At 41.1% G+C, this 16554-nt stretch overlaps 1 protein-coding gene across 1 annotated transcript in view; it reads right to left on the reverse strand.

Moving 5' to 3' along the window:
* Positions 1-1704: 1704 nt before the first annotated feature.
* Positions 1705-16554, reverse strand: part of igfbp5b (insulin-like growth factor binding protein 5b) — a 28957-nt gene continuing 14107 nt past the window's right edge. Inside the window, exons 2-4 of the mRNA XM_041806703.1 lie at positions 11142-11356; positions 10750-10869; positions 1705-9022 (exon numbers count right to left, since the gene is read on the reverse strand). Coding sequence (XP_041662637.1) covers positions 8885-9022; positions 10750-10869; positions 11142-11356 — 473 coding nt within the window. The 3' untranslated portion in view covers positions 1705-8884. The remainder of the gene's footprint in view (positions 9023-10749; positions 10870-11141; positions 11357-16554) is intronic.

A 16554-nucleotide genomic window follows, 5' to 3' on the forward strand; every position in this document is an offset into this window, starting at 1 on the left:
TGATGAAAAGAACCACCATTACCTCTTTAAGAGATAGCATTATACACAGCCAGTGCAAGCAGTGATTTGCAATTATGCAGTGTAAACATCTGCATACCATTTGTACGCTAAATGCTCCATCAAGGTTTCTAAAAGTCTCATTTAATGATATGAGCCACAGGCAAATCAATGCACAAGAAAGTAAAAACATCAACCAGTGCATATGATTATACAGAGGTATAATTTTTAATCCCTTTATTGCATACATAGAAATAAAGATTGGTTGACTAGGCAGCCAAAGCTTTAAGATGTGATTGCTCCACATGGTAGTTTGATTGGGATTGGGATGGACTGAGGTGCGTGAGTTGATGTCAGATGGAGCCATACAATGCTGTTGGCCTCATTATGTAATAAAAGCAGCATAAATGCTTTGAAGTCCTAAGTGCAGTTGTCAGTTTCTTTGAAGGCAAATAGTAATTGTCATGTTCACTGCCTCACAAATCAAATCTTTTACACATGTTCCCTCCTCCCTTTCCTCAGCGTTAGTGCCCTCCCAAATACACGCACGCACATACACACATACACACCGCAACAATCTTTACGGCATCCTTGATCTGCTCGCTACACGGGATCTGCAGGGCCCTCCACCCTTTCATGCCCTGCTTCAGTCACCCACATCTGGAGTTGGTCAAAGTCCTGAAGTCCCCGGGGAAAGATTTTGGTGGCCCCCCAAAAAGAAAAGTCCCATTCTGTCACTTCCTGGAATCTGTGAAGGAATAAAAATGGCCAGACACCCCTCTGTGGCGATGCACGCACAGATCCTTAGATCTTTTCCATATTTTGAGCTGATGAGTCTCTGTACATGCTGCACAAATTTAAAACAAAGTGCTCATCCAGAGCTGATTTTTGTTGTTGCTACTTTGATTACAGCATTTAATTCTTACTTATCCATGTTATGCTTCATAATATGAGGTAAATTTGCTTTTTTTGTGCCAGCTAATGCCTAGATTACTTTACTAATGACTACAGAGTTGTTGCAATACCACTACTTTTAACAAAGAGTCCTCAATATTCTGTTAAACAACATCAGTGACTTGTTCAAAGATCTGATACAATCATTTGTTGGCATCACTGTATACAGTATTTTTCATACTTGAATATTTTAGATCATCAAACAAATTTGAATGTTGAACAAGATAAGCAAAATCAATTAAAAAAGCAATTTTTGAATGATGATTTCATATATTAAGGTAAAAGCCATCCAAACTTATCTGATCTTATGTAAAAAATGAGTAATTGCCCTCTAAACCTAATAACTGGTTGTTCCACCCTTGGTGCCAACAACTGGAGGCAAGCATTTGCAACAACTTCCAATGAGTCTTTTGCATCGTTATGGAGGAATTTTGGCCCATTTTTCTTTGCAGAATTGTTTTAATTCAGCCACATTGGAGGGTTATCAAGCATGAACAGCCTGTTTAAGGATCTCAATATACACATCATGCTGCGTTCTTAAGAAATTAAACAACAGATGAGAAACAAAGCCACTGACATCTATCTGTCTGGAAAAGATTTCAAAGCCATTTCTAAGGCTCTGAGATTTAGATGAACCATGGTGAGAGCCATTATTCACAAATGGAGACAACTTGGAACAGTGGTGAACCTTTCCAGGAGTTGCCAGCCTTGCAAATTTACTCCAAGAGTGCATTGACGACTTATCCAGGAGGTCACCAAAGAACCCAGAACAACATCCAAAGACCTGCAATACGTCCAGTTGTCAGTGTTCATGATTCAACAATAAGAAAGAGACTGGTCAAAAATGGCATCTACCCGAGCGTTCCAAGGCCCAAACCACTGCTGAACAAAAGGACACAAAGGCTTGTCTCATTTTTGACCAATAACATCTTGATAATCTTCAAAACTTTTGGGAAAATATTCTGTGTACTGACCAGACAACAGTCTGGACTTAAATCTGATAGAGATGCTGTTACCTGACCTTAAACAAGCTGTTTATGCTAAAACACCCCCTAATGTGAGGTGGGCCAAAAGTCCTCCACATGCTTGCTTGCAGCTGTTGCTGCCTAAGGTGGCACAATCAGTTATGGGTTTGGCCAGGGCCAGGCAGCTTTGGCAGGCTTTTTTCATTTAATAAATGAAATCATAATCTAAAAGCTGCATTTCTTATTTACTGAGGTTATCTTTGTCCTCTCAAGCAAAAGTTCAATGTAATGAATGCAATGTTTATTTAATGCACTGGGCAGTTGTTTTCAATAGTTGTTGGGGTTGAATAGTAAAATATGATTTTTCCTTTCTGCGCCAAAAAAGGAATGTGAATCTCCAACCATATTGCAATCCCACCTTTCCTTTATTTGTCCAATGCATACTGTTAATAACCAGAGTTTACAACAGACACCATGCGCTTAAGTATTTTTCCCTATCACTCTATACATATATTTTAACATTCTTTAGATCTGTAGCAAGCTGCCCATGACTAATAAACTAGTGAAATATCTCCTCTTACTCTCCCATTGTGCATCAAGGTTGTGTAAGTCACCTGTGCGTATCTGCAGCTGAGGAGGAAACAGAGTTGTGCATCCCTCCTGTTAATGTAAGTGAAAGGGAGGCGTCTATTGTTAAATATGAACCCCTCCTGGTACTTGTAACAGTTTTATTCCATTGATGCTGTTGATGTTTTTCTGCGCTCTAAATTTGGTACCATTATGCATGCACAACAACCCTCCTTGCACAGATTAGCTTTTACAGCTTAACCTCTGAATGTTGAGTGTCACATTTCAAATCGTAAATTGTGTTATACATGAAATGAACGGCTAAATGACTGATATAAGATCAGACACTTGCAAAGAGAAACTGCAGGAAGCAGAGCAGAAGCAGTGGGCATATGAAGAAAGCACAGCTTAAAAGACATTTTTACACATAGGCTGACTAGAAAAAGTCACATGAAAAGCACATAGATTTAAAAAAAAATACAAGAAACATAATTACAACCTTGAATTACAGAGATGCAGATTTACATGGGATTAGTATTACCTGTACATCTCTGTCCACCTCTGAAATATGATCGGTAATTTGTTCTGGAACATTTACTATGCAAATTACAGTCGTGGTTGATTTGCATACAAACACAGACGTCCTGCAGGATTATTAAAAATGACCAGAGGTCCCTAGGTAATACCAATCCTGTGTGAATAGGGCATAATTCTGCATATACAATAAAAACTATTGAAGCCCACCCAATCAAATAAACATTAGCTTGGTACCATATTTATATGGTATGTATATATATGTATATAACTCAGGACAGCATACATTCATGTTTAGAGGTATGAAAATGTGGAATAATCTTCCATCAGACATCACAAAGTTAACTAGTGGTCTCCCCAAATAGGCTCAATCAAACTGGAAATATTTGATTATAGTTTTAGAATCTTTTGGTTATCTTTTGTGTATCATGTGTAGTTACTGTACTCATTGCAGTAAAAGGAAACAATATTCAACATGTAATATAAGCCAATGAGAGGTTAGCTTTTTGATTGCCTGTAGGTTTATGTGATGTCTATTGTAGCTGTATTGTCATCATTATTCATGTTTAAATATTGATTTTAACATGTGTGTTCATCCTGTTTGGACTTTTATCATTGTAATCAACATGAATTTTTAGTGTTTGCCTTTGTGGACCCCAGGAAGAGCAGTTGCACATTGAGCATTTGTGTGTGCATGCATGCTTCCAAACTAAGGAGCCCATCATAGCAGCCTGCACTGGGGCCCATTGTTGCTACATTATACCACTGACAAGACGTCAGCTAACATTAGCCTAAAAACAAGCTGAGCAGCTTATTTTTGGATTAGCTAAATTTCCATCATTGAACTTAGGGTAAAAATAATGCCAGCATTGATGTCACATGTACAATTGTCATTAAAGTACACCTTCTAAATTGATTATGATGTGAGGTGGATTGTATTGTAATTGTACTGGCAAATACTCAAATATAAACCAGAGTACCACTTTGGTAATGAAAACATACCACTGCTGCTTGTGGGATCCATAGCATATGGTAGCTACATTTATATTGCATTCTTCTTATACCTTATACTTCTGAATGCACTTGAATTAGCAGCCTTTACATGTCTTTGTGTTAGGGTGCTTCTCAGAGGAGTCCGTTCTGCCTTTAAGCACTTATAAAGGTAGGGTTTCCATAGCATGATGAAGCCTCCTCCAGGCTATAAATCTCCTCTTCCCAGTCATTTGAATAGTGAGCTGGTCCTGCTAGATGTAAAACCCTCTTGAAGTTCAAACTTGTGGTAAATGACTTCCTTGTTCCTGTGCAATCTTTTCTGACTACGGTGTTGAAAACCAGGTGACTTGCCCTCGGGTGAGGCTTTATAAAGTCACATCCTGCATGCTGCATGAGATCCTTGTGGGCTAGCCTGGGTGTCTCAGACTTATGTCTAAGAGGTTTATCAGCTCGTGCCTCGGAGATTAGTCAGCGCTTACTATCAGGATGATTCCACTTCAAACTGTTCTTTTCAAGCCAATTTAGTGGCTACTCACTCCTTTTCAAAAAGCAATGCTAGAAATAAAAACCTGGCCAGAGTGCTTAAATGAATACATAACTTTATTTAAATAAATGCTTTGTCATAACAAAAAAAGACAAAGGTTAAAAGAGTACATAAATTACAAGTTGAATAAATATTACACAGTGATATTCACTTTAATAATTTGAGATTTTTTGTCTTTTTTCTTATTTGTTTTATGTAGTTCCAAATACTGACCATTTTATTTCCCACTATCCTCCTGCCACCGATGGGTCTATTTCACAAGCCAGTGAACACCAAATTATGCAAACCAATTTTATTGTCTCATTACATCCAGAAAGTATTATGTACTCAAAGATAGCTGTACTGTCGTTACTGTACTACTGAAGTATGTAATGTGAATATGAGTTTTAACCAAGTAGGAGATGGTACACCTGGGGAAGAGGCTGAACTTCAGCATGTCAGCCAAAAAACAGAACTAAATACCTAGAATGATAACATATTCACACATCGATTTGATGAATTCCCAAGTATTCAAAGTTTCAATGATTTTGGACTCAAGAGTAAAAACTCTCGATACTCTACTGCTGGTACTAGTCAGTACGTTTACATGCACAGGTAAGTCAAGTGATGCTATAGCTTTGTCAGGCTCTTAACTGGACTATTTTCTTTGTTTCAGAACTGGGAGAAAACTGACAAATTTCCTTTTTTCAACTTCTTACTGTTTGGCCTACTTCCACTTGACCATGCCAAAAAGTTAGAAAGCAATTCAACTCAACTTAATCTAATGAAGTTGCTCAGTTGAATTGAATGGAATTGAATTAACAGCCAATCCTATCTGTCACTGGGCGAGAAGCAGGGTACAACCTGGACAGGTGGCCAGTCAGCACCAGACACATTTACACTCATATCTACGGGCAATTGAGCAATACCAATCAGCTAATGAACTTTTCTTTGGGGTTGTGGGAGGAAGCCAGAGAACTCCAAAAGAACTCAACCATGTATGCATGATACAAACTCCACACATAAAGCCCCTGTTGGACGAGGATTTGAACCAGGAACTGTCTTGCTCTGCAGCCACCACCATGTCAGGTATGGGAGAATATGCCAGTTTGCCACTTCGCCGTGACAACCTTGGTCTTGTACTGTTCTGGCCTTCTGATGGCCATCGTCCAGGCCTGCCCCATCTCTCTAGGCATCCTCCAGCTGCCCCCGTCACAATGAATGCAGTCACCTCTGGCACCTGGACCAGCCCAGTGGGTCTTGGGCACCCAGTATATGTTGAGCTGGATCAGGCCCAGGAAAGCATCCCAGGTGCCTGTACAAATGCAGCTGCCATTCCCATAACAAGTCACTGACCCTTCCCATCCCCTCGCTCCTGAGCACACCCCTTATCCTGTTTGAGGATGTGGGGGTCTGAAGCAATCCCTGCTGTTATTGGGTGGGAGTCGGAGGCCAGTCAGCTGAGTTGCAGACAAACAAGCAGGCACATTTACACTCACATCTACGGGCAATTTAGCATCACCAATCAGCCTTACAAGCTTGCCTTTGGATAGCCGGAGAACCCACCCATGCATGGACAGGGAAAACATGCAAACTCCACGCAGACAGGACCTGTCTGACATGGAACTGTCTTGCTTTGAAGCCACCGTGCGGGCCTAAATTTATTTGACTGCAGCTGTGTCATTCTGAATTTAAGGAAAGTTTGATTTTGTTTGCCAAATACATTCTAGAAGTCCAGTTTTTTGTCAGACTAATACAACAATTACATTCAGCATGTAAACGTACCGAGTGTTACATCCCCAGGTTCCCATGACTCCTTGTAACTGTCTTGCTAGCTGTATCTAACATCATGCATATGGTGACCCCATGTCGGGGTAGTGGCTAGGCCCTGATTATGACCACTGCCCATGGCGCTTGCTCTTCCTCTTCTCCTCTCTCCTCCATACATTTCCTCCCTTTCTACCTTAACTTTCATTTCTGTGCAATTGGCCATAAGAACATCTCTACCTGTGTGTTAACTCTGATCTATTTTGTCCCTAAAAGATGTTGCTGTAATGGAGGTCCCAGGCATGGGCTGCACAGCCCCTGTCGACAAATATTACCTCAAAGCACCACCTTTGAAAGGTAAGCACAAGATAACACAACATTTAGCTTTTGTGGCTGTTTTTTTTTTTTTTTTCATTTTTTTTGTTCCACTAACTTCATGATACCACATCGTAGGACGTCGTTGTGTGTCAATATCAATAGTGAGTAACTGAAATAAGTGCAAGCTGCTTTTTTTTTCGAAAGTGGTAGTGGGGATTTTAGTGTTGGAAATGGGGCAAGGAGAAATGTATTCACAACTAGAGGCCGTTGAGGATGTGATTTCTCTTTTTGTTGCAGCAAAGGAAATGCTTGATTGACCTCCAACCATCCTTTAGGCCTCCCCTCTCTGGCAATCATATACATTGGCATTCACATGAAAAAGCAAGAGTCTTAGCTTATTGGTTGTTCAAAGAAAGAGAAGAGGGAGTTCCCCAAACATCAGTCTTGTCCAGAATTGCCCCAAGGTACAGGCAGAGATAATAAATGCTTTTGCAATTCATTGCTGACACAAGATCTACCACATTCAATGTTCTTCTTTTAATAAGAACTAAACCTACACCCCTCAATCCAGCTAGGGCTGTCTGAGAAAGGAAATTGCCCCGAAGGATATCTATGTCACTTTCACGTCACTATTTAAATGTATTTGCATGTAGGAAGGCACTGTGACTTGCACACAGAGAGAAAACTCACGTTAAATGACCCTGTTATAACCTGTAACCTTTTTGTTGTGATCACACCCACCATTAGATGTAGGTAGATAACCTTTGCAAGGGGGCATGCAAGCAGAAGGGTTCAGAGGGTTAGCTTCTTTGACTGCCCTGTCGTCAAATGACTCGGGGGTCATTGTCCTGACAGGCTACAAGGACCTATTCAAATTCTTTACAGGCTAAAATCTTTTTTTTTTGTTCCAAGCACAATTACATTGTTGTCATACTATGTTTCTACAGGAAAACAACATTCAATAACTATATTTAAAAGTAATGTAATACACCATGGTTACACTGTAGTAGCAGTACTGAGGGGAAACCACTTGATCAAGGAACATGGCTCAAAAGTGGGCAGTCTTTACTTCACTGAAGGCAAAGAAAACAGCACAAACAAAACCATACAAAACTACACTTCACACAACTGAATCAGAGAAGCAACTGGCCTGACTGGCAAGTTTTTTGATTATGCACTCAACTCGAAAAAGTCCATCTTGAGTCCCATCAGTTAAGCTGAAAACACTTTATTTCACCGGTAGAGTCAGCGCTCTCTAAGCTCTGTGTCGCCCTGCATGGCAGTGTCTGTTTAAATAGGCACAGTTGGCATAACAGGCTAGCTTCATTGTCGAAGAGCCACTTACATAGGTTCATCTGTGACGATCTGCTTTACTCTTTTGTTTCCAAACACTCTCTCTGTGTCCCGAGACATACTTTACATCGGTTATAGAGAAGGCCAGCCCTAAGACCACTTCAAGCGCTAGCAATACTTGTTGTGACAAAATCAAACAAAAGAGAAAGAAAAAAAGGACATTCGTTTTTGTAATAGGCTCACTCCACCGTACACCAACACCGGCTGATACATAACACACACTCAAACTGTACACATACACACATTCATGCACGCGTCGTTTTGTGAAGTTTCTAAACAGGTTCCCCTATTCATAAGTGCTCTGACAGAACCACATATCCAGATAGAGTCCACTGTTACAGCATTTCCCTATCTATTGTTTCTTTTTTTTCTTTTGGAAAACAGACAAAAAACCAAATTACTCCGCCAATCGTCAGTTCCACAGTGGCATCATGTTCTGATCTGTTTTCAACCAATGTGCCTGATACGTTTTTGTCTTCACAATGATTTTTTGTTAACTTTACATCATAAAAAGAGTTGTGTTGAAACCCCCAGTTTCTATAAAAATATATCCATTGAGTGCATATATTTTCATGGATCTGCAGCCAGCGGTCCCGCCTCATACAAGGGGTCCCATGAGCGACAGTCACAGGGATCTAGCAAATCTTCTGGGACTTTAACCCTCATTCTGAGATGAGTGCTTGGTCAACAACAGAAAAAGAAAAAGAAAATAAAGTTACAGGTGTCTCTTTTCAGCCTGTCCTTTCGTTATTATTTTTTTTTCTTCCTTTTTTTCAGTTTGAAAAAAACAAAACTCTTGAAGTGTACAGAGGGCGGAGCATTCAGGTGTGGTTCAAGAGAGGAGGCGTGGGCCCTGGGTCACGTGGTGATTATGGGAGGAGGGGTAGGGGTCGAGGGATGGTCCTTCCCCCGTTCACTCGTTGTTGTTGTTGCTGCTCTCAAGGTCTTTACACTGAATGTCCCCTCCGCTGTAGTCTGTGCCGGGGAGCTGAACGCCGTACTTGTCCACACACCAGCAGATTCCTCGTTTGCGGCCGCGTGATGGCTTGCACTGTGGGCAGAAAAGAAGAATTAAAGTGGGTGTTAGGTAAAGGCCTGTTCATGCTTAACATGGCATACCAAAACTTGTTCGGATTTCGACATAAATTAGGCAGGTGGTGTTTGATATCCTTGAGTGGAAAGCTATGACCCAATACCTTCGCAAGAGACATCCTATCATTAACCTCGTTTTATGCATCTGCATCAAAGCCCCGCCACAGCCTGTGCTGAGGTTCTCATAGCTCTGAATCCTATGCAGAGGTCTCAAATGTATCATGAGATTCCTTCTCATATTAGACAGGTGACTTTATGAAATCCTAACCCTTACCCTAACTCCTTGATTGGGAAGTTTTCACACTGTTGCAGCTAGCTCAATTTTTGCTTCTGCACCGAAACCACACCATAGCTTATGATGAAGGTTCTCGTAGCCCTGATCCCCACACAGAGGCCTACACATGCAACTTCTCAAAAATGAAACTACAGTACAAACATCACAGACTGAAAGTCCTGCGACTGTTCGGCTGGTAGGTGACTGGCAGGAATATCTACGGACATATTGCTTGCACTTTAGTGTGAAATAAATAGCTGCAAATGGTCATACAATGAGACAACACTGCATACTTACACCTGAAAATGCAAGAAATGCACTCCCCTTTCTGCTACCTCATCTTACAGAGTGGCAATACATTCATATCTACCTCTATTTCCTCTTGCAATTATTGCCACATAACCACCAGCTGCTCAATAATTATCAGCTACAGCTTCATCCGCTTGGTTTCAGTTGCCATACTTTTATATCCTTCACAAGCAGGAAATGTATTGGTGGGACATGGAACTGGTGAAATTACTAGCATAGAAATTGTACTGCCAACTAGTGTTCAAGCAGAGTATTGCAGAGTCAGAATACATCAACACACAGACATGTAGTGGTCATAATGGCATAGGCTGCCACTGCATATGTTTTATACAGAAGTAGCCTATAAATTAGCTTAAAAGCTTGGTTTCAGGCCATGTTTTTAGCAGCTCAGCTAAAACCAATCTGGCGTCAGCACAAGAGCACTGGATGAAAAAATTAACTTCTAGGGCTTTCTGCCTTTATTTTGATCGCAAAAGAGACAGGAAATATGGGCAGAGAGAGAGTGAGGGAGGACATGCACCAACCAGTACCAAGACCAGGCATCTGCTCTGCCTTATTTTTTGCTTTTAAAGAGTAAAATTAAAATGGTTGTCACAGGAAAATGCTAACATGACCTTTTACCACTTTTGAATTAGATATGTTTGCACTGCCTAGTATCATTTAGGTGGAGTATTACAGAATGACATAGACACACCAGTGCACTAGCATGTGGCTACATTACAGCACAGCTACAGTGCAGACAGCAGACAGATAGCCTCCTGGCTAGTTTTAAGTCCAGCCTAGCATTATAAAGTTAATATAAGTCAATGAGAAGCTTAGACCAAAAATGGAACTCAATTTAAGTGACAAAAGAGGTGCTATGAAGCCATCAATGGCCATCACCATATTGGAAATGCTGATTGGCACCTTGAGTACCTGTCAACTACTTCAGTAGTACCTTAACTTAAACACAAAAAGTGCAGTTTTACCCTAACAACAAAATCCACTTATTTCAGCTATTCTTAATCAAAGATTCTTCCACAAACTTTTGCCATCCAAAATACAGGGCTGGGCTTACTTTTAAATGCTGAAATGCTAAGTTTAGCCTTTTGGAGCTAGCTCACCTGCTTGCGCTTGAAGAATCCTTTCCTGTCACAGTTGGGAAGGTACAAAGACAGAGCCATGACACGTGAAGTATCCTTCATTCCGTGGATGATCCCGTCCAGTTTCCTCCTGCATGGTCCCTTTAAGGAAAGACAGCAAAGGGTTACAACATGGCAGTTAGAGGTCATCCTTTGTTCAGCTGTTTGAGGCCATCCAAAGGCGATGCAAAGAAAGTTAGAAAAACTGTCACTTTGTTCTGACCCGAATGGCAAGTGGTCGTACTTGTTCCTGTGAGAAACTTTGCAATATTGTATTTGGAAGCTCCCACTATGACCCACCAAAGTCAAAAGCATAGTCTACGCGATGGCTTCATTAAAATTAGTCCAAATTCAATGTAATTCTGTGTACTTACAAACTCAGGCTCATGCTTGTCAATGGGCAGGGGGGAGTAGTCCATGGGGGATCCCATGGAGCGCAGCTTTCCGAGCTTCCTCTTATGCTCCTTGCGAAGGGCATGGACCTTTTTACTGTTCACAATGTCTTTGGGAAGGAGTGGCACTTTGGCTGGCTGCAGCTCCTCTGTAATCTCTGTGGTTATGGGGTCCTCATGTTCTCGAGACTCATGATCTGCAGTGGGGAAAACAAGATACAGTTTGTTAATGTCAAATGTTGAACTGCTGATCCAGCAGACGTCTTATGTTAATGGCTTATCAAATGCATTTGTACATTTATTAGTGACATTTACAATAACCTAGAAGAACATGTTAAAGCTTTTTGGCACCAGCTGGAAAGTTGTCATCCTTGGCTGAAATATAAGGTTAGGTTCCTATCTAATGTTATAAATTATAGCAATCTGTTGACATTCTACTTGACATACTATTACTATATACTGTAGAAGGGAATGCATTTAGACACACAAATGGAGAGTGGCATTCATCTGAGTTGTGCCTCTTTCCATACAGTCAATATCAAGACAAGTATCTGTATCACTGTTTTTTAACCACTTCTTCAGAGGTATGCCAGCCCCCTTTGCTTTAGGGGTTAGGGTAATGGTTATGGTGCGGGTATTTTCAAGCATCTAGACTGACACACCAGATAGTTTCCAATATTCATTGCATGAGATATACTGTATTTCTCATTCATTTGGGCAACAGCCCAACAGCAGATGGTGTTTAGGAAGAGCAAAACCTTTCAAAAAAAATCTCAGAGACTGACTGGATGAACATTCTGTACATCACATTAATTATGGGCCAATCAGAGCAACAAGCCAAGGAGCCTAGGTGGCATGTGCATCTGCATAATCATTATTGTTATCCATGGAGCCAGCTGGTCTATCAAAGTTTTTCTGAAGCCAGTCAGGAGAAGAGCACAAGCATCTTTAACACCATGAAAAGCTTTCAGTGCAGTTCTTTGCTCTTTTTTAATAAAGCAATGATGTCCAATTCTGTTAATACTGCTGCTTTAGCTACATCTAAGCTACTCTTTTCCCTGGTTGCCATTGTTTATTGGCTTGCAGTTAAACTAAGCCACATGGTAGCTAACGCCTTGTTCACCTCAAATACGCTGAGTGGTCCAATCTTTCTCAGAACAGGAACAAACATATCAGCTTGAAGCTTTGTAAGATGGATCTGCCTGATGACAGACATGGAATCTTGCAAGTCCACAAGCTTTGCAAGGTTAAATGGCCTCTCCGTTGTGTATTATTTGTTTGACAATGATTTAGTAGGTAGCATTTAGTGGGAAAAAATGCTAGCTGCCCAAGTTGCTGCCACAGTTTGAAGAAGACTAGGATTATTTCAATTAGGGATGCACAACATTATTGGCATATTAGCTTATAAAGTCAATCAACATTATCGGCATATATTTAAATCTCGAGACGGGTCTGGCTGTGGACCGTCCATTTCTGATGGCACTCTTATAGGAGGCTCATCTGAGACACTGTGTATCTCACAAAGTCTGGTAGTTACATTCATGCAATAACCACAATACAAACAGTACAGACGAAGAAATATGTCATAAATAGAACAGAGACAAAAGGTTAGAAGTCTAATATTATGTATAGACTCAGTTAAATTTAGCTTTGTTAGCTTTTGCTAAAGCTAGCACAGCTAGACGAGATTCGTAATCATTACTACATAAGATAATATTAGGTTAGCTTTAGCACTGTGAGCTTTAGCAATACATGGCTGCTCTGTAAGCCTTGCTTTAGCTACTTCAGCTATATAGCTCTATTATCTACATAGTTTATGCAGATAATAGGGCTACATAAGCTACGCTGGCTGCGTTAAAATATTTTCATGGGGGATGAGCTTTTCTCCTGTATGAAGACTGTTTACTCTGCTTATTTAATTTTTCTGACCTGGTTAGGATTTTATTTTTTAACTTTTGGTATCCTAGTTATTACCCCAACTCTAAGCGGAAGTTTAATCCGATTTTATTTTGAATGTTTCAGCTTGTATTTCTGTTCTGAAATATACGGCGTCTAAGATGAACAGACTGTGAAGGTGGCTGTTAGAAATGAACGGTCTGAGTCTAGTCTTAAAGATTTCTGCAAATTTTTACTACCTTTATATATTCCTTTGCAATTGGATGTACGTGTGAATCAGTTTGTAGAGTTACAGACAGTTGAAACACATCAGCTGAAGTCCTTTTCTTCTTTTTCCTTGTTTTAAGGGCTGAAGCTTGTTTCTTTTTCCAATCTTTAGCTTTAACGTTTGTTTTAAAGACTTAAGTTTTAGGTCTTGAATATATATTTTTATATCTGTGTTGGCTAAAGTTAATCTCCGCATATTGGATATTTGCAAAAATCCAATGTCATGCATCCCATGTTTTAATAACCTAGTTGTGTAATATGGTCATTTAAACCACCAACTGAATTTTGACTGAAATTATATCAAACTAAGCTACATTTTCTGATATTTTTAAATCTTTTAAAACACTGAAAAAGCAAATAAACCTTTATTTTCATTATAAGTTTCTACTTTGTCAACTGTTTTCCAACATTTTAATCACCAGCAAAAAGCCAAATTGTAACCAGCATCATTAACATGTTTCAGGTTTCTAGGCTGACTTTCTGCATAAATCAGGTTTCACCACTTGTTTTTTTTCCCACACACAAGTACAAAAGCAGGTGCTTTTCCCGCAGCCTGTGCCACCAACTGTTGCTTCCCATTTGTTTATAGAGGAGCTCTGATGACAGCTGATGAACTCTTAGAGCTAACAGAGGCGTTTTAACACAGCTTTTCTCACACAAACCCACCTTCCAACCACCTTTCTTTTCTCTCTCTCCATATAAGAGAGTCATCAGCTAGTAGAAGACAAGTTGGAGCTGTTATATCTTCATGAATACACTTAAAGCCAGACATGCCAAAGTAAGCTGGAGTCACACATTATTGAGACACCAGGAAGTGCATATTTGTGAGCTCCCTGAGCTGGGCAACCTGTGAAAACTGCATCACATGTTGCCTTCACCGTGCCTGGAAAATCTGCTAATACGTTATCTGGACTGCTAAACTTCAATGGGGACTGAAGGCCTCTAAGTGTCGTTAACTTTACTGCGACGTGTCCCACATTAAACTGATTCATATGTCAGACTGAGGAAAATCTAGTTGCTCTGCGGGCTCATATAAAGGCTTGTACTTTTCTGTTATGCACTTATTCGGCGCGTTCCCACCTCCCCCAGGGGGCAGTATGGTCTCAAAGACCTGTGTTGATGGGACGGTCACAGGTTGAGGTCTTTTATCCTTAACCTAGCCCCCTCCTCCCACCCCTGGTCCCCTCCTATCTTTGGGGATCAGCCTCCTAAGCCCGGACCCCCAGCCAGAGGTTCTTTGAGGCCACAGAAAGAAGCCCTCAGCTCCCCCCCTTGGCTTAGCAGTACCATAAGTACAGAGTTATTGTGGGGACTTTGCCAGGCCCCAGCTGGCCGGAGCGACGGTGCCAGTGGATGACCCTGGTTATATTTATCTGACAAGGAAACCCGCCATGGTGCTCAGGGCCAGACTCACTGAACCAGAGAGGAATGTTGGCTCCTGAGAGCAGGCCAACTGCTGCTGAAAGTCAAATCAGCTTCCTCACTTGTAAAGCGGCATGAGAGAATACGTCGGAAAATATGATTTTTAACAAGTCACTGAGACTTCCTTGACTGGTCTGTTAGTACACAGCCACCGCGGAGAAAGGCAGTGAGACGTTACGGGGACACAAGCTCTGAGAAACTGATGTTCAAAGAGCCTGACACAGCATGAGCGTCTGGAGTCTCTGGGAGGGGAAGGCTGCAGGGGGAGGGGGAGGGCGATGGGGCAGGGTGATTACCAGAATTGGGTCTTTGGCTTCTGCGCTGCACTACCGTCTCTTTGAAATTAATCTCACAACTCATGACTTGGCAGGCCTTGGTTTGTGTTTAGATATGTCCTTGTGTCTCCCCTGCTCAGACTACGAGGCTATGACTCGCTATAAATAAATATGTCAAACAAGCATTCCTATGTACACCATGCATGTGACTACTGTGGAAAAACTCTTTATTTCTGCTGTACAGACCAATAGTTTCTCAGGGCGCTTGATTAAAATGCCACATATTTGGCACTGACATATGCCCTCCAAAATAAGGACTCATTTTTTAACGTGCATTCTTGTTTCATGTGTAATCTCATTTGAGCATATAAATGGTAAGATTAAGCCAGGTCTAAGCCATGCGACAATTATACTCTCCTTAAAAGTCAGTCACTTTGAAAAATATGTCTCTTAGGAGTATTTTGCTAGAAACACATGATAGAAAAGGTTTCATGTGCATTGTAGCTTTTACAGAGACAATTTCTTTTCTCCTCCAGTCACAAAATCACAGGATTCATCTTTTCTGAAGTGGGCTCTTCGGTGCAGCCACAATACTCAGTTTTTCCATGCTCAGGGTATCCAGCTTGTAAAGGAGGCTTAGAGGGTCTGTGTTTAACTCCTGAAACTTAGCCAAGACGCTGGCCGGGAGCCAAGTGAGCCAAGTCATGTGCAGCTCTTCCATTCAGCTGAGCCCAAAGCTCTGCCGCGATCTCTCTCGCTCTCTTTCTGCTCCAGCTTAAGATTTCATTAGGACGAGAGGAGCGGAGTAGCCAAAGGAGGTGCACCTGATACTTCTCTGTTTAAAAATTAACATCTGCACACAATTATGCTTCATGAATATCCCAAGTTTCTTACAGGCAGCAGTCCAAGCATGAAAGATAAGCTACCTCTCCTTTGGATTTCTTCCCTCCACTGCATCTTTAAGACTATAATAATAGCGTTTAGACCACGAAAAAAAAGAAGAACAATGGATTCCCCCATCTTTCATTTGATTTCCCAGCATTACAACCACATTTGTTACGTCCTGCCTTTTGGCTAAGTCTGAAATTACACCTTTACAAAGTGTAAGAGAGCGGTGAATAGAGGTGGTGTTTAATCTCGACAGGGGGTAGGACAAGATAATGTAGGGATAACTGAGCCTGAGGGACTGTGTCATATAAAGCACGACATTAGTAAACCATCCGTCAGCCTCAGGCTGCGTCTGCTACTTAATATTTGAAAGCAAGGCCATGGCCTGATAACCCTGCAGTTTCTGGAGCAGAGAGGGAGGTGTGAACTAACCTGTAGAGCCATCTGAGTACTGGGCATGTGTGTGCAGCACACTGTTTTCACTACAGACTGTAGAGAATATTGGATGAAGTCTGAGTGATGATGGGACCTTTGCAGTCCAATCTGCAACAGCGACCACAGAAAAAGTCATCTCAAACTAACCTTATATCAGTGATCCCCTACTATTTTCCCTTGAAAACCCCCTTCTTATGTCTAAGATAGGCAAG

The sequence above is a fragment of the Cheilinus undulatus genome, linkage group 15 (assembly GCF_018320785.1).
Source record: "Cheilinus undulatus linkage group 15, ASM1832078v1, whole genome shotgun sequence".
Taxonomy (NCBI): Eukaryota; Metazoa; Chordata; class Actinopteri; order Labriformes; family Labridae; genus Cheilinus; species Cheilinus undulatus.